Here is a 21,633-nt window from a genome sequence, read left to right as displayed (position 1 = left end):
AGTCTCTGTTGCACACTCTTTGTTGTTTTTTTAATATATTTTTTAAAAATTTTCTTTTATTTATTTATGGCTGTGTTGGGTCTTTGTTGCTGCACACATGTGGGATCTTCCCGGACCAGGGCTCAAACCCGTGTCACCTGAGTTGGCAGGGAGATTCTTAACAACTGCACCACCATGGAAGTCCCTCTTTATTTTTTATTTTAGCAATACAAAGCCATTCTTAGCTCACAGCAAGAGACATGCTTAGCAGAAAAATATGCTAGACTTTCTTTTTCTTTTCTCCCTGGCTCTTAATCTCTCATATTTTTCATATCCTTATCTCTTTGCAACAGTCTATATAAAATCTTTTGATTTATCTTCCAGTTTACTAATTCTCTCTTCAGCTCTAATGCTGTATTCATTGAATTCAAAAAGTATACATTTTTATTCAGGATATTATTATTATTAATTATTTTTAATTTGTCATCTGGTAGCCAGAGAACTTCACTAAGGTTAATTTTTTTCTCCATAAGGATCTATGCTTAAGGGAAAGTTCCAAACATAGCTTTTCCATCTCACTACTATTTCAAGTTTTAATCTTCCCTGTGCTTTTGCCTCAGAAATCAGCCTCAGGGTCACTTCCCCTGTCCCCTTTTCCTGGCTGCCAACCTCTACAGGTAGGCTCCTGGCTATACTGGCTTCTCACTGCTCTGATCCAGCTCCTGCCTCTGACGCCCGGCTCTGGGCTGCTGTGGCCCACCCTGGCCCAAGCTCCTGTACGCTGTCATACTGTTTCCCAAGCCAAAACTCTTGGTTGCTGTAGCTTAGGCCCTAGTTAGCTCCAAGATCAACCCACATTTGTTTGTTGATATGTTTGTTTTGGGGGACAGAGGTCATTGGACACCTCTGCTACAATTTGTGAGAGCTAAGCTACTACAGTGTGTACTTTCCAGCATATAGCTGCTGTGGAGATGTCAGGTTCCTTGGAGCTTCTATTCAATTGCAATGTCAGAAGCATAAATAGCCTTTTTTAGAAAAAAGACTATTGAAAAAAATTCTTCTTTCACAAGGCATTGTTCATTGAATAAGAGATGATAACATATTTTAGAATTTTTTTAATATATTCTTCATGGAATATTTCTCTCAAATTTATTGTGTTTTGAGGTTCTCTTTTTGGTACACATTTTTACTTTCTGTGGTGTTTTTATTAAAAATTCACCATTGTTTTTTACCTAATGCCATTACTAAGATAATATTTAAAAAAAAATGAGCCACATTGTAGTATACTATGAACATTGCTGTATGCCAGCAATTAATTTGATATTTGGTGCAGAAATTTTAAGTGTAGTAAATATATATATATATATATTTTAAATTCAGGACAATGTCTGACCAGGAGGAAGGATCTGATGCTCAGAGTGTTGATTCAGCAAAAGAAAGAGAGGATGCTTTCGGGACTATCAATATTCCAGTTCCCGCAGAAGAGGTTCCAGAGTCAGATCAAACTGAAGACTGTGAATCTGAACTAGAGCCATCTAGTGGGGGCCGTGAAAAACGTGTTGAGGAGACGAGTGACCAGAGCGTTTTAAGCCTGGAGCGAAATGATGTCGAGCAACTCATGGAAGATGTTAGGGCAGATGAACAAGTTTCATATTCTCCAGGAGACGGTGGAGAGTCTCTAGCTAAATCTGATAATGCAGTGCAGTCAGCCGAACAATATTCAAAAGATTCTCTGGCATTTCTGGAAAAAATAAAGGCTGTAAAGGAATCTCTGAAAACATCAATGAAAGATTCATCAGCAACAGGTATTACCTAGGGAAGACAGGGTATTTTTTCCACCTCATTTTGAAGAATGGTTGTTTTTTCTTGTTTGCTTTTGCTTGAAGATTTATTTTATATTTGATATTACTTTCCCACTCCCTTATCCACCAAACCTCTGTGGCTATGCCCCTTGAATCTCCTAATTATGTGTGAAGCCTCTCCTCTATTCTGCAGTATCTACTTCCCTAAATGAAGGAGCATCAATAAATTTTAAAGTGTTGTTTATCTGGTTTTCCCAAATAAAATAGGTTCTTAAAATGTTTAGGGAGAAATTTTTGAGTATAATTGTAATTCTTTTGCATGCCATTTTGGAATTAATTGTACATAGCTAGGAAGAGGTGGGATGGAAACTTGACACCATATTTTTCTAGTTTCATATACAGTACTCATTCCACATATCTCGTTGCTTTTACATATTTCCATATTTCTGCTTAGTGTTAACTTTATATTAAGCTTCAGAAAAATCATTGTTGTCTTTCATTATGGGTTAATTTTAAAGATATAATGTTGATCACATGGCATGTGGAAGTTATTACTACATCGTTGGTAACAAAGCAGAAGGGGAGCAGCAAGAAGGTGGTTACATGGAGAATTCTACTTGGGTGGTTAACTGACTGCTCCTTCTCCCCCTTGTCCATAACTTTTGAGAGAGTTTCCATCCATAGAGTGGAGAACATGGGTCATCATTTAACAATAACAGCAGCTTAGTCTGGCTGGTAAAATGTAGCTTTTGAATCTAGTGGAGTAGTTAGCTCTTGTGTGGTGTGTCCACACAAGTAAGAATAAAAAGGAGGAGGAGAAGTAATCAAGCCCATTTATGCCTAATTGAAGTTGTTTTCCCTCAATTACATTATTCATTGTGAATTTGGGCTCCATTTTTTGATAATTCTGTGATTCCCTGTGATTATATCTTTTACCAAATATATGATGATTAAAAAAAAGTGGTCTTGGTCCTGTACTTCCTGAGGCTCACAGATTCCTGAACAAACTTTCCCTTCCCAAAGCTTAGGAAGTCACTGCTGTGAAAAATTTAAAGTACATTAATCATAGAATTCTGAATCCAGGAAACAATTAAAATAGCCTTCTGATAATGTAACATCTGTGAGAGTGTTCTCTTATTAAGAGAGAACTGTGAAAATAATATTTAACAAGCTTAAAGAACCTTAGCATCAATAATGCCTTGTTACATTTCATGCTGGGATTAGTGATGAATGTCTCATAGAGCTTTATGAAAACTGTCATGTCAGGCATCTAGAAATATATGAAACTTTTTTGGTCTACATGTGTACTCTCCACTCCATCTTACTTATATTATATCTTCTCCATTAAAATTTAAAGTCTGTAGATATAAAAGTTAAAAAGTTTAGCCCATCATAATTAGTTTTTAAGTACTATATACCCTCCCTATAATTTCTGAACAGATAATCATTTTATAATAACAGTTTTTCTCTATTTTTAACATGTGTCTTGATTTTTATTTTATAGAGTTGGGAGTGAGCTACATAATGTCCATTTTTTTGTGAAAAGTAGATTTGTGCATAGTTATTCCAGATAGTTGTAAAAAAACGATGATTTTCTGTTTTGCATTTTGCCACCTATAGACATAAATCAATTATGGGAAGAACAATGGACTTAGATAATCTTTTGTCATCGCAAGGTCAAGGAAAATTTTCTTTAAAAATTTCCCTATTGGTTTTTCTTAACTTCATGAATACACACTGATTTCCTGATGCATGGTATAAATATATAATCAAAGCATGTATGTTTCTAAGTTCAGGTCTCAGGGTCTCCCTTTGTAATACTACACAAAAACGCTTGATGTTCTGAGATGTTTCCTATGTTTATATCTGAATTATATATATCAGATATTGGGAATCTTTAAAATTTTTAAATGATTTTAAAAGAATCTTTAAAAGCACTTTAGTTTCATTTCCTCTTTCTCATGGTATTCTGGGCGAGGAGGTCATCTCGAACGTGCACTGATCCTCATAGAAGGCAATGCAAGAGAGATCTGAACTTTGAGCTGGAGTTGGGGGAGCAGGCATTGACCATTGATGCCAATTCTTGAGGTTATGCATTGATTTTCAAAGCAAAACGCTGCAACTGAATGTTTGTCACATCTCCTCTTAGAAAATGAACACTAGCTCTTATTACGGAGGTGTGGTGGGAGAACATGGCAGAGACAACCTGCATTCTACGTGATTACAAATTGTCCCATATTTCTCTGTCTGCCTGTGGATTCTATGATGCTGACCCTTGCTTTTAACTATGACTCTTTTTTTTCTCTTATTTTTTCTACAGTAAAAGTTGTACTTCTTCCTGTGGGCCAAGAAATTATAATGCCCTTTAAAGTTGACACTGTTCTAACATGCCTCAAGGATCATTTTTCATCTCTATTAGGTGTCCCACCTTATGTCCTGCAGATAAGATGTGCAGGTAAGCTTGGAGGCTAATAAAACTTATCGAGACTTCTCTTTGATTTGTTAAACTAAATATCTTCATGTTTACTGTTTGAACATTATATTGTGGTTATATATTCATTCATTCAACACATTATTATTGAGGACATACTTTGTTCCAAATACTTTGCTAAGAGCCAAATATATAAAGAAACATGAAACAAAATCCCTGTTTTCAAGTTGTTTACAGACTAGGAAGGAAGAAAATGTATGCAATGGTTACCACACAGTGTGTAAATGTTTTGATGGAGATATGTTCAAAAAACTGTGAGAACAGCGAGGAAGGAAACTGGGAGATTCTAGAAAGCTTCATCTGATAAAAATGATAATACTTGTGTTAAGTCCCAAAGACGTGAGAAAACCTGGGACTTTTGGGAAGTGGTAAGGAGTTTAGAGGGAGTAGAAGTAAATTATATATGGGAAGTAGGAGGAAATGAGGTTAAAAAAATAGATGATGAATGAGCATGTATAGAAAAAGAAGAGGACTGAAAATGGGTTATCTATCAGTCTTCTGTACATGAAGGTCAGTTCATATTCTGATGATGTTCAACTTTATTTGTATTTTGTGGGCAATATTGAGTAGCCCACCTTATATTAGCCTTGTGTCATGAGAGGCTGAGGTCTTAGTAACTGTGATAGAATTAAGCAGACTAGAATAGCTCAGGAAATGTTTCTGTAGAATATGCCTGCACAGATCATACTATTTTATTTTTAAAAGTTTGATATTAACTTATAAAGATGCCACAAGTTTCTAGGGCAATAAGAACATTTTTTTTGTGGGAAAATCCGAAGTGCTAAAAAGGAGTAAGCCATACCTATGAAGTTCTTCCTCCTTGCCAAATCAGAGAAAAACGATCAGTTCAATTTCAAAATTATTTTTAGAAAACTATTGTAATGAATGTGCTCCAACAGTAAGATGTTCATGTATTCAAACAACAGGTTACTAAAGCTTGATTGAGGAAACAAAGCTAAAATTTAAATAGTTATTGTAACAATAATGATACTGATGATGATAATGATCATGTTGATGATGATGGCTAATTTAATGAGCACTTACTATGTGCTAGTCCTACAGAATATTCTGCCTACATTATCACATTATCATTCAATCTACACAACAATCCTTTGAGGTAGGTATTACTGTTAATTTTTTTTGAGAGATGGAAGCTAAAGCTTGAGGAACTTCTGCAAATTCCCAAAGCTTATGAGTGGCAGAGTCTGAACTTAAATATAGGTATGACTCCAAAAAGGGAATTTGGAACTGCTTGGCATTAACTATAAGGTGAAGTTCAAAACTGGAGAAGAGAGAGCACTTTGAGACTGAGCACCTGGCCAGTGGTACCTAAGAATCTATTTCTTTGCATTTCATGACTTTTCTTCTTTATGTGTAAATACCATGCATCGCCACTGGCTTATGTCAGCAACAATAAAAAAAAAGAGTTTGATTCTGTGCCAACCACTCTCTAAGACAGGTACGTTCTTCTAGTACTAGAAGTGGAGTTCAAGTTTGGTGGGACTAAGCCTACACTAGAAACAATTAGAGGGCTGAAGAGGGCTCTGTGTTAGTTGGAAGAGGAATCTCTATTAGTTTCCTATGACTGTTGTAACAATTAACAAATTTAGTGGCTTATTTTGCTTATGGTTCTGGAGGCCAAAAATCCTAAATCAATTTCACTTGGATAATGTCAAGGTGTCAGCAGGGCTGTTCTCCCTCTGGAGGTTCTGGGGAGAGTCTGCTTCCTTGCCTTTTCCAGCTTCTAGAGTTGCATTTCTTGCTTTCTTGGGCTTCCTCATCTTCAAAGTCAGCAGCATAGCATCTTTAAATCTCTCTCTGCTTCTGTCATATCATCTTCTCTGTAGTCAAATCTCCCTCCTCCTTCCTCTTAAAGGGCACTTCTGATTACATTTAAGGCTCCTGTGAATAATCCAGGATAATCTACCCGTCTCAAAATCCTTAACTTAATAAAATCTGCAGTCACTTTTTCCGTATAAGGTAGCATTCATGGACTCTAGGAATGTACATGGATATATTTTAGGGCCATTATTCAACCTATTGCAAAATCCATATAACGTTAATTTTTTTAAATTAAGAATTTAAGGTGAAATTGAAACTCAAAGATTTTTGAATGTGCTTTCTTGAACATAGCTAAAATAGACTAGTGGTATGTGACCTATTTCTAAGAATGAGTAAAACAAACCTTTGCTATGTTAAATTCCTAATTGTAATTTAGGAAGAACATACATTGGAAAACTGATATAGTTTCTATCATTATACAAAGCAGCAGCCAGTAACATTGTACGTATTTATGTATGCCTTAAAATATAGAAAAAAATTTATAGTCAGTTTATGAAATAAACCAGTGGGGATGGGGGTATAAGTTGAAGCAATAAAACATAAAAATAAGGTGATGATGTACACTTTTTTCAGCAAAAAACTGAGTCTTAGCCCTACCTTGGCATGAATTAATTTATATGAATTTCTGATTATAGAAACAGAAAGGAAGGGATTCTTTAGAACTCTGAGTGTATACATTGGGAGTGTGTATTAAAATAATCAGGCTTTCCCTGATATGGGTATGTCCTATGCTTATGTATAAAACATTGTGATTTTTTAGAGAATCGATGTTTAGAATATGATTTTACTCATATTATAGAATGTGTTTTTTATTTTTAAATGTTTATAGTTGCATGGTTATTGTATATTTGTATTTCTGATGAGTTGAGAGTTGTATTTTTACTTTACTCATAATGCTGAATTCTTGCTCAGGAGTACCACCTTAATTTTTTCCATCGTGGAGTTTTTGATACTAATAATACAGCAAGAGGTGGACATCATCAATATGCTATTTGGTAATTAAACAATATGTGTTCATATAAGCACCACTGATGTTTTCCATCCCTTAAAATGAGTACATATAATCATTTCTTTGCCATAACACTTCTTATAGTTTTATCTCATTTTTAGGAATGATTATTAAAAATCATGAGACGCTACTACAACATGGAGTTAAGCCCCAGGATATTGTCCAAGTGGAAATCTTTTCTTTACATCCAGATCTATATCCAATCAAAAGAATAGACAGATCAAGTGATGCCTCTCAAATCATAACTGTCAGAGTACAAACTGGTTAGTTATTTGATATATCTTTTAGATAAAGTATTTTTTTAGAGTCCCTTTGTAGTTGAACTTTCATTTAATCTTGGTTTTATCTCCTCAGGCATTGATCAGTACCAGGAAGTAGCTGTTGAGATGATAAAATCTGATTTTCACAAACCATTTCTTGGTGGATTCAGACATAAAGTAACAGGAATGGAATATCACAATGCTGGAACACAAACTGTACCTAAAAAGATTCCTGAAAAACTGAATGCATTTTGTAGGGATACACAGGTAATATTTTTATTTTTCCATGTAGGATTTTGAAGCTACAGAAACAACAAATGTTTTACTGTGTAGCTCTCTAAAATTAAAATCTTCTAAGGAATTATATGGTAATTAAAATAATAAAAGATATTAACTTAAATGTGTAGGAAAATATGCTCTTTACTCACTTTATGTGTATATAGTGGATATTTATTTAAATTTTTAAAATGTTTTTATTTTAGACAGTTTTTCAGAGAAGAAAGCTCCAGCAAACTACAAATACAACACCCACACAGATGACTAAAATTGGTGTGTATGTATCAAATATGACTGATAAACTGGTAACACCAGGAAAATATTTTTCAGCAGCAGAATACCACGCTAAAAGATTAAAGGCGGTAAGATAACTTTTATTATAGGTGAATACTAAATGACTTTTTACTATGTAAACAGAGTTATGCAACCATTACCACAGTCAATTTTAGAACATTCTCATTATCCCAGAAAGAAATCCCACATCCAATAGCAGCCAGCCCCTGTTTCCCTCCAATCCTTTCTGCTTTAGGCAACCACTAATCTACTTTCTGCCTCTGTTGATTTGCTTATTCTGGGTATTTCATATACATGTAATCATACAATGTGTAGTCTTTTGTGACTGGTTTCTTTTACTTAGCATAATGTTTTCAAGGCTCATCCATGTTGCAACATGTATCAATATATTGCAATCTATATTGCAAAGTAATATTCCATTGTATGTACCCAATTGTATATACCTACTGTAGGTAGGTCAATATATATACCACAATTTGTTTGCCCATTTATCAGTTGATAGACATTTGATTTGTTTCTACTTGTTGGCTGTTAGGAATAAGGCTGCTATAAACATTCACGTACAAGTTTTTATGTGGATATGTATTTTCATTTCTCTTGGCATCTGCCTAGGAATGTAATTGCTAGATCATATGGTAATTTATTTATTTATTTATTTATTTATTTTTGGCTGAGTTGGGTCTTTGTTGCTGCGTGTGGGCTTTCTCTAGTTGTGGCGAGCAGGGACTACTCTTTGTTGTAGTGCATGGGCTTCTCATCGCGGTGGCTTCTCGTGTTGCAGAGCACGGGCTCTAGGCGTGCGGGCTTCAGTAGTTGTGGCTCGCGGGCTCTAGAGTGCAGGCTCAGCAGTTGTGGCGCACAGGCCCAGTTGCTCCGCGGCACGTGAGATCTTCCCGGACCAGGGCTTGAACCCGTGTCCCCTGCATTGGCAGGCGGATTCTTAACCACTGTGCCACCAGGGAAGCCCTCATATGGTAATTCTGTTTAACCTTTCTGAGGAACTGTCAGACTGTTTTCCAAGGCAACTGCACCATTTTATGTCCCACCAGCAGTGTGTGAGGATTCCAATTTCTCCATATCCTTATCAGCACTTTTGGATTATTGCCATCCTAGTGAGTGTGAAGTGGTATCTCATTGTGGTTTTGATTTGCATACCCTGATGGCTAATGATACTGAATATTTTTCATGTGCTTATTAACAACTTATATATATTCTTAGGAGAAATGTATATTCAGATACTTTGTCCGATTTTAATGAGGTCATCTTTTTTATTATTGCTTTATTGTTTAAAAAATTTTTTTTAGTTATTTGCTAAGTGGTTGCTCCAAGTGTAATTTAGGAATTAGAATATACATCTCAATTTATAGCAACATACTTTGTATTAATACTAACTGAAATTTAATAACGTATTGAAACCTTGCTCCAGTAGAACTCCAAGTTTATCCCTTCTTCTTTGTGCTATTATCATACAAACATGTACATTCTGTTTATGTTCTAAGCCCTGTAATTCCTTTTATAATTATTGTTTTTATGCAATTGACTTTTAAATAAGAGTAGAAAAGAGGAAAATATATTTATATAGTCTTTTATATTTTACCTACATAATTACTTTTTCTGGTGCTATTTATTTCTTCATTTGAGTTAAAATTAACATCTAATATCATTTTCTTTCAGTTTGGAGAATTCCCTTTAGTATTTGTGTATGCTTGTATACTTGATGGTGTCCTAAAGATCTCTGAGTCTCTGTTCCTTTACCTTTTTTTCCCCCTCTTCTTCAGAGTGGATAGTTTCTAATGATCTATCATCAAATTCATTATTCTTTCTTTTGCCAGTGAAGATCTGCTGTTGAGCCTGCTTTTTGTGTTTTCATTTCAGTTATTTTACTATTAAACTCCTAAATTTCCACTTGGTTCTTTTTTTTAAAATTTCTGTCTCTTTGTTGATATTCTGTCACCATACATTTTAAACAAAATTTTATTCAGTATCTAACCCTAAACATAGTCAATATGGTATTTTCCTTCTTTTTTTCCAAATGGAAAAAAATAATTAAAAAAATTTGCAGAAAATTCCTCACTCAGATTTTTCTTTTTCTTACTTTCCATTGGGAGATAATTATACATGGAACTTTAAAGAAGTTTCTTGTACACCTAACATTATATCGTAATCATTTCTCTACCTTTTAGTATTTATTGTAAACAATTTAACGGCATTATATTATTCTACAATGTTAACACTATAATTTAATTACTTTCTTTTTTAGGACATATAGACATGTTTTCATCAAAATCTTAATGCTATATAAATTGTAGTGTGCATTTAAAAAATACTTAGAGAAGATGTTAGAAGTTGAATTACTAGGGGAAAAAATGATGACTTTTTTAAAGTTTTAGATATTACCAAAGTGTTTTTCAGAAATACTGTACCAAATGATGTACGCATAAACCACTTATAAGAGCCCATTCCATGCTGACTTCACCAGTAGCACATATTATTTTAAAAAATTGTTGTCTCCTTATAGATGTTAAATATATTTTTATATTTTCTCGCAGCCTACCACTCACACTTAGTTTATGATGTCTTTCATTATAGTCAAACTTATTAATATTCCCTTTTATGGTTTTTGCCTTTTATGTATTGTTATAAAAGGCTGTATCATCCCACAGTCACAAGTATAACTTTCTTTTATAGTTGGTGTGTGTGTACAACTTTATCTGGATTTTTAAAAATGATATGAAGAAGAGTTAAATTTTATTTTTTCCAAATGTAATGCCAACTGCTGAGTACCATGAATATTCAAGTTTATTCTCTCCACAGTAATGTATACTAAATTTTCATATATATATGCATCTGTTTCTGATTTCTTCATTCTTTCATTAGTGTATATGTTTTTTTCTCTGTCAGTAATGTATTGCTTTAATTATTACTGATTTGTTATATATTTTGAGGCCTGGTCCATTAGGTTCTACCTCATTGTTCTTCCTTTTCAAGACTGTCTTGACTATTAATGCAAGTTTTTCTTCCATATGAATTTTAGAGTAAGTTTGCAATTTTCATGAAAAATTGCAGATCTCGCTCAGAAGTACATTGATCAGTTGGGGAAAAATGGACACCTTTACCCTGTTAAACATTTGGGATATCAGTTAAACATGACATACAAAGCATATGCATTTTATCTCTGCTACTTCCTAGCATCATTTTGCTTGAATAAAAAAAATTGAAAGCAGTGATTTTGTTTTTTGCGTGACAAGAAACCTGGAGCTAGACTGCTGTTCTAGCCCAATTAGCTTAGGACATCGAGAGAGGAGCCTGAAGTCTCAGTCTGTTGACTCACTGCACTGAAGGAGACTGCTTACCGGGGGAACCACGCGGCTAACTTTGTAGTTGACTTTATCAGTGCCTGCAATGATTCCAGCCTGAAGAATGTTTACGTTTTCAGTCCAAACTAATTTTCACAAAAGGAAAATGTGGAGTCATTATAGACTTTTGGGGAGGAGTGAAGTTTTGGTGAAATTTAAGTGTTACAGTATTTTGATTGTCTCTGTAAAACAAGGTTGCGTGTAGATGGGTCAGCATCAAGTCTGGACCGAGACATGGACCAGAGAGTCCTGTTCCTTTGGTAACAAAGTTAGGAGAGATGTGGATGTGTTTCTTCTCTGAAGTTCAGCACGTTGGTTGTAAATCAAGGCTGCTTCTCTCTGTCAAAATAACACAGATCCTCCAGGCAAGAGTGGGGTGTTTCATTCTTAGTAATCTAATTTCAGACAGCAAAGTTCATGATAGATTACGATTTTAGAGAACAAAGTTTCTCAGAGAGAAAGAAAATAGTAGGCACTCAAAGAAGGGGTTGTTATGACATTTTATAGCTGCAGAGTGTCCTTGGGAAAAATATTGCTTCCTATTAATTTTGTAGCTGACTTTATTCGTGCCTGGTGTTCAAGCCTGATAGATTCTTATTTTCTCAGTCCAAACGAATTTTTAATTTCTTACTGTACGGGACCTGGCTGGTGGCTCTGTGATGTTATCAGGAACCTGAATTCCTTTTACCCTTCCACTCTAATAATTAATCTTACTATCATGAGCTTGTTACTATATGATGATAAAATGGTTAATCAACCTTCAGCATAATGTCTGCATTCTGCAAGAAGGGAGAAGTCAAGGGAGCATGTCCCATGGATGCCATTCAAGAATTTTGCCTGAAAGCCCCTGCCAGTGATTCAACTTGCATCTCATTGACCTGAACTGGGTCATGTGACTTCACTGTCCCTGCTGGGACTATGTGATAATTACATTTTTAAAGTTTCATCTTGTTGCTCCTCAGTAAGACTGAGATTTTGTTAGTAAGGAAGTCGGAGAGAAAGGCTATTAGGTGGGGAAATGGACAACACTACACTACACTACAACACTTTCCAAACTCGGATAAAATGATATTAAGGGAATAAGAAAAGCATAAACATACAGGAACAAAGAATATATGGGAAGAGAGAAGAGTAAATGTCAGTCGAGTTTTTAAAGTTGTAAAGCAGATGGGGAAGTGTTAACTTGACTTACTTGAGCAGAGGAAGTGAAAATCTAAATGCCTGCCAAGGGGGATGGCATCAAGAACCAAATCAGTTTGCCCCACAGAATCTTGGAAAGTGAACTGGAGGTTCTGTGGAAGATGGAAGTGAGATGTGAGCTGTAAACAGAGGGATTGGTTAAAAGCCAGTAAAAGGAGTAAATTTCAATTTAATACGTGCTTCTATCTTGATTGATACCTTTCTATTTGTATCATGTTTATTTTATTCTTGAACTTCTTGAGTTCAACGCTTAGTATTTATATCTTTCTTGTTGTAAGCAAGATTATATTATGTGTGACTACTGATATTTTTGTACTCATTCCTGCCATCTCATTTTGTTTTTGATTTATTATTTATTCTTGTTTAGTTTTTTTTACTAACCTTTTTTTTTTTTTTGATTTGACTAAACTTTTCCATTTTTTTGTTCTTTCATAGGTCAGAAGTAGGTACTTTGTTTCTATTTTTCTAGTGGTTGTTCATAAAAAAATTTTAATGGACTTAATTTTTTAATACCAAATGCATATTTAATCAGCCTCTATATCTTTTCCATGAACAAGTCAGGACCCTGGCAGGCTTTTCTTCATTTCTTCCTCCTCCTCACTCACTCCTCCCGTTCAGTGAGGACTTGATCTGGAATTACAATTGTATGTATATTACATCATTATAATTTACTATATAATTATAACTTCAGATTGTTTTTATATATTTACATCAATATAATATATATGAATTTTTTCAAATATGTTATATTTAGCTTAAAACCTTTTTTGGAAGTTTTTGCTTACTTCTTTAATTTTTCCTCTTTATTCTTTTGTTGTTGTTCTTTTTATTTTTTTATTTTATTTTATTTTGTTTTTTTGATTTTTTTTCTAACATCTTTATTAGAGTATAATTGCTTTACAATGTTGTGTTAGTTTCTGCTGTATAATAAAGCGCATCAGCTATATATATACATATATCCCCCTATCCCCTCCCTCTTGCGTCTCCCTCCCACACTCCCTATCCCACCCCTCTAGATGGTCACAAAGCACCGAGCTGATCTCCCTGTGCTATGTGGCTGCTTCCCACTAGCTATCTATTTTACATTTGGTACTGTATATATGTCCATGCCAATTTCTCACTTCGTCCTAGCTTACCCTTCCCCACTTCCCCCTCCTTGTGTCCTCAAGTCCATTCTCTACATCTGCGACTTTATTCCTTTCCTGCCTCTAGGTTCTTCAGAACCTTTTTTTTTTCTTTCGATTCCATATATATGTGTTAGCATACGGTATTTGTTTTTCTCTTTCTGACTTACTTGACTCTGTATGACAGACTCTAGGTCCATCCAACTCATTACAAATAACTCAGTTTCGTTTCTTTTTATGGCTGAGTCATATTCCATTGTATATATGTGCCACATCTTCCTTATCCATTCATCTGTTGATGGACACTTAGGTTGCTTCCATGTTCTGGCTATTGTAAATAGTGCTGCAATGAACATTGTGGTACATGACTCTTTTTGAATTATGGTTTTCTCAGGGTATATGCCCAGTAGTGGGATTGCTGGGTCATTGCTACCATTGCTGGGTCATATGGTAGTTCTATTTTTAGGTTTTTTTTGGTTTTTTTTTAATAGTTGAGTTTTTTCCTTTTTTTTTTTTTTTAATTAATTTATTTATTTTTGGCTGTGTTGGGTCTTCGTTTCTGTGTGAGGGCTTTCTCTAGTTGTGGCAAGCGGGGGCCACTCTTCATCGCGGTGCGTGGGCCTCTCACTGTCGCGGCCTCTCCCGTTGCGGAGCACAGGCTCCAGACGCGCAGGCTCAGTAGTTGTGGCTCACGGGCTTAGTTGCTCCGCGGCATGTGGGATCTTCCCAGACCAGGGCTCGAACCCGTGTCCCCTGCATTGGCAGGCAGACTCTTAACCACTGCGCCACCAGGGAAGCCCTATTTTTAGTTTTTTAAGGAACCTCCATACTGTTCTCTATAGTGGCTGTATCAATTAACATTCCCACCAACAGTGCAAGAGGGTGCCCTTTTCTCCACATCCTCTCCAGCATTTATTGTTTGTAGATTTTTTGATGATGGCCATTCTGACTGGTGTGAGGTGATACCTCATTGTGGTTTGATTTGCATGTTTCTAATGATTAGTGATGTTGAACATCCTTTCATGTGTTTGTTGGCAATCTGTATATCTTCTTTGGAGAAATGTCTATTTAGGTCTTCTTCCCAATTTTGGATTGGGTTGTTTGTTTTTTTAATATTGAGCTGCATGAGCTGCTTGTAAATTTTGGAGATTAATCCTTTGTCAGTTGCTTCATTTGCAAATATTTCTCCCATTCTGAGGGTTGTCTTTTTGTCTTGTTTATGGTTTCCTTTGCTGTGCAAAAGCTTTTAAGTTTCATTAGGTCCCACTTGTTTATTTTTGTTTTTATTTCCATTTCTCTAGGAGGTGGGTCAAAAAGGATCTTGCTGTGATTTATGTCATAGAATGTTCTGCCTATGTTTTCCTCTAAGAGTTTGATAGTGTCTGGCCTTACTTTTAGGTCTTTAATCCATTTTGAGTTTTTTTGTGTGTATGGTGTTAAGGAGTGTTCTAATTTCATTCTCTTACATGTAGCTGTCCAGTTTTCCCAGCACCACTTATTGAAGAGGCTGTCTTTTCTCCATTGTATGTTCTTGCCTCCTTTATCAAAAATAAGGTGACCATATGTGTGTGGGTTTATCTCTGGGCTTTCTATCCTGTTCCATTGATCTATATTTCTGTTTTTGTGCCAGTACCATACTGTCTTGATTACTGTAGCTTTGTAGTATAGTCTGGAGTCAGGGAGCCTGATTCTTCCAGCTCCATTTTTCTTTCTCAAGATTGCTTTGGCTATTCGAGGTCTTTTGTGTTTCCATACAAATTGTGAAAATTTTTGTTCTGGTTCTGTGAAAAATGCCATTGGTAGTTTGATAGGGATTGCCTTGAATCTGTAGATTGCTTTGGGTAGTATAGTCATTTTCACAATGTTGATTCTTCCAATCCAAGAACATGGTATATGTCTCCATCTGTTTGTATCATCTTTAATTTCTTTCATCAGTGTCTTATAGTTTTCTGTATACAGGTCTTTTGTCTCCTTAGGTAGGTTTATTCCTAGCTAGTTTATTCTTTTTGTTGCAGTGGTAAATGGGAGTGTTTCCTTAATTTGTCTTTCAGATTTTTCATCATTAGTGTATAGGAATGCAAGAGATTTCTGTGCATTAATTTTGTATTCTGCTACTTTACCAGATTCATTGATTAGCTCTAGTAGTTTTCTGGTAGCATCTTTAGGATTCTTTATGTATAGTATCATGTCATCTTCAAACAGTGACAGTTTTACTTCTTCTTTTCTGATTTGGATTCCTTTTATTTCTTTTTCTTCTCTTGCTGTGGCTAGGACTTCCAAAACTATGTTGAATAATAGTGGTGAGAGTGGGCAACCTTGTCTTGTTCCTGATTTTAGAGGAAATGGCTTCAGTTTTTCACCATTGGGAATGATGTTGGCTATGAGTTTGTCATATATGGCCTTTATTATGTTGAGGTAAGTTCCCTCTATGCCTACTTTCTGGAGAGTTTATTATAAATGAGTATTGAATTTTGTTGAAAGCTTTTTCTGCATCTATTGAGATTATCATATCATTTTTATCCTTCAGTTTGTTAATATGGTGTATCACATTGATTGATTTGCATATATTGAAGAATCCTTGCATTCCTGGGATAAATCCCACTTGATCATGGTGTATGATCCTCTTAATGTCCTGTTGGATTCTGTTTGCTAGTATTTTGTTGAGGATTTATGTATCTATGTTCATCAGTGATATTGGCCTGTAGTTTTCTTTTTTTGTGACATCTTTGTCTGGTTTTGGTATCAGTGATGGTTGCCTCGTAGAATGAGTTTGGGGGTGGTCCTCCTTCTGCTATATTTTGGAAGAGTTTGAGAAGGATAGGTGTTAGCTCTTCTCTAAATGTTTGATAGAATTTGCCTGTGAAGCTCTCTGGTCCTGGGCTTTTGTTTGTTGGAAGATCTTTAATCACAGTTTCAATTACAGTGCTTGTGATTGGTCTGTTTATATTTTCTATTTCTTCCTGGTTCAGTCTTGGAAGGTTGTGCTTTTCTAAGAATTTGTCCATTTCTTCCAGGTTGTCCATTTTATTGGCATAGAGTTGCTTGTAGTAATCGCTCACGATCCTTTGTATTTCTTCAGTGTCAGCTGTTACTTCTCCTTTTTCGTTTCTAATTCTGTTGATTTGAGTCTTCTCCGTTTTTTTCTTGATGAGTCTGGCTAATGGTTTATCAATTTTGTTTATCTTCTCAAAGAACCAGCTTTTAGTTTTATTGATCTTTGCTATTGTTTCCTTCATTTCTTTTTCAGTCATTTCTGATCTGATCTTTATGATTTCTTTCCTTCTGCTAACTTTGGGTTTTTTTTCTTCTTCGTTCTCTAATTGATTTAGGTGTAAGTTTAGGTTGTTTATTTGAGATTTTTCTTGTTTCTTGAGGTAGGATTGTATTGCTATAAACTTCCCTCTTAGAACTGCTTTTGCTGCATCCCATAGGTTTTGGGTCATCGTGTTTTCATTGTCATTTGTTTCTAGGTAGTTTTTGATTTCCTCTTTGATTTCTTCAGTGATCTCTTGGTTATTTAGTAGCACACTGTTTAGCCTCCATGTGTTTGTATTTTTTACAGTTTTTTTTTCCTGTAATTGATATCTAGTCTCATAGCGTTGTGGTCGGAAAAGATACTTGATACTATTTCAATTTTCTTAAATTTACCAAGGCTTGATTTGTGACCCAGGATATGGCCTATCCTGGAGAATGTTCCATGATCACGTGAGAAGAAAGTGTATTCTGTTGTTTTTGGATGGAATGTCCTATACATATCAGTTAAGTCCATCTTGTTTAATGTATCATTTAAAGCTTGTGTTTCCTTTTTTATTTTCATTTTGGGTGATATGTCCATTGGTGAAAGTGGGGTGTTAAAGTCCCCTACTATGATTGTGTTACTGTCGATTTCCCCTTTTATGGCTGTTAGCGTTTGCATTATGTATTGAGGTGTTCCTATGTTGGGTGCATAAATATTTACAATTGTTATATCTTCTTCTTGGATTGATCCCTTGATCATTATGTAGTGTCCTTCTTTGTCTCTTGTAATAGTCTTTGTTTTAAAGTGTATTTTGTCTGGTATGAGAATTGCTACTCCAGCTTTCTTTTGATTTCCATTTGCATGGAATATCTTTTTCCATCCCCTCACTTTCAGTCTGTATGTGGCCCTATGTCTGAAGTAGGTCTCTTGTAGACAGCATATATACGGGTCTTGTTTCTGTGTCCATTCAGCCAGTCTAGGTGTTTGGGTGGAGCATTTAATCCACTTACATTGAAGGTAATTATGGATATGTATGTTCCTATTACCATTTTCTTAATTGTTTTGGGTTTGTTATTATAGGTGTTTTCCTTCTCTTGTGTTTCTTGCCTAGAGAAGTTCCTTTAGCATTTGTTGTAAAGCTGGTTTGGTGGTGGTGAATTCTTTTAGCTTTCGCTTGCCTGTAAAGGTTTTAATTTCTCCATTGAATCTGAATGAGATCCTTGCTGGGTAGAGCAATCTTGGTTGTAGGTTTTTCCCTTTCATTACTTTAAATATGTTCTGCCACTCCCTTCTGGCTTGCAGAGTTTCTTCTGAAAGATCAGCTGTTAACCTTATCGGGATTCCCTTGTATGTTGTTTGATGCTTTTCCTTTGCTGCTCTCAATATTTTTTCTTTGTATTTAATTTTTGATAGTTTGATTAATATGTGTCTTGGTGTGTTTCTCCTTGGATTTATCCTGGCAGTGGCGGGCTGCACAGGCTCCCGGGGGAGTGTGGATAGTGACCTGTGCTTGCACACAGGATTTTTGGTGGCTGCAGCAGCAGTGTTAGCATTTCATGCCCGTCTCTGGTGTCCGAGCTGATAGCTGCGGCTTCCGCCCGTCTCTGGAGCTCGTTTAGGTGGTGCTCTGAATCCCCTCTCCTCACGCACCCCGAAACAATGGTCTCTTGCCTCTTAGGCAAGTCCAGACATTTTCCCAGACTCCCTCCTAGCTAGCTGTCAGGCATTAGCCCCCTTCAGGCTGTGTTCACGCAGCCAACCCCAGTCCTCTCCCTGGGATCCGACCTCCGAAACCTTAGTCTCAGCTCCCAGCCCGCATCTGCCCCAGCGGGTGAGCAGACAAGCCCCTCGGGCTGGTGAGTGCTGGTTGGCACCGATCCTCCGTGCAGGAGTCTCTCCGCTTTGCCCTCCGCACCCCTGTTGCTGCACTGTCCTCCGTGGCTCCGAAGCTTCCCCCCTCCGATCCCCGTGGTCTCCGCCAGTGAAGGGGCTTCCTAGTGTGTGGAAACCTTTCCTCCTTCACAGCTCCCTCCCAGAGGTGCAGGTCCCGTCCCTATTCTTTTGTCTCCGTTCTTTCTTTTTTCTTTTGCCCTACCCTGGTACGTGGGGAGTTTCTTGCCTTTTGGGAAGTCTGAGGTCTGCCAGTGTTCAGTAGGTGTTCTGTAGGAGTTGTCCCACATGTAGATGTATTTTTGATGTATTTGTGGGGAGGAAGGTGATCTCTATGTCTTACTCCTCTGCCATCTTGAAGGTTCCCCCTCTTTATTGTTCTTGTTGGAACATATTCTCTAGTAATTATTTCAGGTATTACACATGGGAGGTGAACCATCTAAGTCCTATTGAATGAACCTCATTTTGGGTTTTAGTCTGAGTGGGTGTAGAAGGTTAGATTCAAACTTATTTTCAAAATTATTTTATTCTATATCTTTGAAGATGTTTTTGATTAAAAGTCTGATGTCAATGGGATTCTCAGTTCTTTGTTTCCTCTTTCTGGAAGCTTTTAGGATTTTCACTTAATCCTTAGTAATCTTACGGTGATGTGCTTGAGACTTGGTGATGGATCCTTTCTGTCTGAGAGCTCATGTCTTTAGTTTGGGGAAATCCTCTTCTATTATATTTTGAGCAGTTTCTCTAATCCAACTTTCTTCATTCTGTCTGGAACTTGTATCAGACATATTTTGGAATGTCTACATTTATCTTCCATGTCTCTTAATATTCCTCCATTCTTTCTAATTTTTACGACCTTTCACCCTGCATTCTAAAAGATTTTCTTGTCTAAGTTTCTTGCTTACTAATTCCCTCTTAGACTCTGCACATTCTGTAGATCAGCAGAATAGATTACTAGTTATTGGCTGATACCTATTCTTCCCATTGTAGTAAAGCTTAAGCTGGGCATGAGGCTGCAACACTGAAAACTACATTTTATAACCTCTTTTCTGTGTTGGTGAGGCCAAGGAACTAAGGCCTGGAAAAAAGGAATGTGAGGGGAAATGATGTGTGCCCCTTCTGGATATTGCTCTTAAACTGACTGGGTTGCAATTCTTTTGTCTTTTCCCCCATTCTACTGACTAGAAGATGATGATAAGTGGATCAGCCACTAGGAAACACAAGTAGGAAGCCATTTGTAAAACAGTACAGAGCTTCCTACTAGCCCTAAACTGCTTGCCAATCCCTGGGCCAATCCGTGGAGTATCATGCGAGAAGGGAAAAACTAAGTTGTTTAAACAACGGTGTTTTAATATCCTTAATGAGTTTAACAAGTTTAATAGCCCCCAAGATAAACACATTGTACTGATTTTTTTAAAATTTCAACAATAAAAATGTTGTCACAGTCTTTTGTTGCTTCTTTTGTATTGATTCAACAGCCTTTCCTTTCTCTCTGAAAATGTTAACTCTATCTAGTCTGGTCTTGTTTTTTGTTTTGCTTTGTTTTGTTTTACTCTAAAAGAGTGGTTCTAAAACTTCGGCATGCAGCAGAACATCTGGAAAACTTGTAAATATACAGAATCCATGCCCATCCCAGAATTTCTGATTCAGTAACTCTGGGGTGGGCCTGAGAATCTGCATTTCTAACAATTTTCCAGATGCTGCTGCTGCTGGTGGTGGTCTGGCCACCATACTTTGAGAACCTCTGTTCTAGTAATTCTCTTTCACACAAATGTAAATTCTTCTACGTTGAATGAGGCACCTTTTATTCTGTTGGCTGTTCTCAAATCTTTGGTTACTCTTGGGTGTGTACTCAAGAGTATTTGAAATTCCTGATGTCCAAAGTGCTACAACATATTTGTTTACTGTAGCCTTACCTCAGTGGCTTTCGGGGATGCACAAGGCTTGATTCTGGGAGGCAGCTAGTTTTCTGGAGAGGGGGCTTCTATTCATTCTGGGTGTCACCAGCTTTCTGGGACACTAGCCACTCTTGCCTAGAGGCAAATACCTCTGATGCTCTTTACCTAAATTGTTTTAGAGGACCCTGTCCCTTTTGCATTTTTCAAGCAGTCACCTTGTTAGTTGCCCTAAGACCCCTTCTGCTCACAGGATCCACCAGTTTTGGGGTTGAAACATCTTAGAGACACTTCTGTGTTTTCTAGCTTGCCTCTCCAGTGCATGATTAGGCTGTAGATTCCTTCAAATTCCACCCCTGCTCCGTGGGGGGTTTTCCGGTGTGGACCGGAAAACCTGAGACAAATTTTAAAAGAGCTGTAACACTAATTCCTTCTTCAGTTTATTCCACGTGCCTCCTTTCCTGAAGGGAATTCTTTAAAGTTTCTGTTCTGTTGGAAGACTCCTTCAGTATGATCCAATATCTTTATTGATTTCTGCTTCTATAATTTTTCTGTAGTCATCAGGGGTTAGGATGAGGGGAAGGGACGTGTCAGCATATTCTCTACCCTCAAACTTGATCTAGCCTCTCTATATTTTACTTTTTTTAAATGAGTTTACTAAATAAAAACAAAAAAACTCTCAGTTATATCGCAAGCTTTTTGTGACTCTAGTACTGTATTATATACCTTCAGACATATATATTTTTCTCACAATTTAATAAATACATGTTTGCTTTGGTGGTTTCCACATATAACCTACCCACTGTGTGGTTAGTAAATACCATTTTTTAAAAGATATGAGCCTATGCTAATGACAATTAAGAAAAAGTAGATAACAATACATAGTATTCATAACAATAATAGTATTTATTGAGGACTTGTGGTGTACCAGGCTTGAGGTAAGCACTTTATATGCGTAGTATTATTATCACTATTTTGCA

At 36.3% G+C, this 21,633-nt stretch overlaps 1 protein-coding gene and 1 non-coding gene across 4 annotated transcripts in view; one reads left to right on the top strand and one right to left on the bottom strand.

Annotated features, from left to right (window-relative positions):
- Positions 1–21,633, top strand: part of IQUB (IQ motif and ubiquitin domain containing) — a 121,798-nt gene that overhangs the window by 3,625 nt on the left and 96,540 nt on the right. For all 3 annotated transcript variants that reach the window (XM_061197999.1, XM_061197998.1, XM_061197997.1), the window contains exons 2-6: positions 1,360–1,784; positions 4,102–4,236; positions 7,225–7,386; positions 7,478–7,650; positions 7,866–8,021. In XM_061197999.1, coding sequence (XP_061053982.1) covers positions 1,364–1,784; positions 4,102–4,236; positions 7,225–7,386; positions 7,478–7,650; positions 7,866–8,021 — 1,047 coding nt within the window. In that variant the 5' untranslated portion in view covers positions 1,360–1,363. The remainder of the gene's footprint in view (positions 1–1,359; positions 1,785–4,101; positions 4,237–7,224; positions 7,387–7,477; positions 7,651–7,865; positions 8,022–21,633) is intronic.
- LOC133097063 (U7 small nuclear RNA) lies at positions 21,020–21,079 on the bottom strand. The gene has a single exon (XR_009701939.1). It is a non-coding gene; the product is annotated as a U7 small nuclear RNA (small nuclear RNA).

The sequence above is a fragment of the Eubalaena glacialis genome, chromosome 8, assembly GCF_028564815.1.
Source record: "Eubalaena glacialis isolate mEubGla1 chromosome 8, mEubGla1.1.hap2.+ XY, whole genome shotgun sequence".
Lineage (NCBI taxonomy): Eukaryota > Metazoa > Chordata > Mammalia > Artiodactyla > Balaenidae > Eubalaena > Eubalaena glacialis.
The sequence above is the reverse complement of the archived record's forward strand: the minus strand, read 5'-3'. Positions and strand labels throughout refer to the sequence as shown.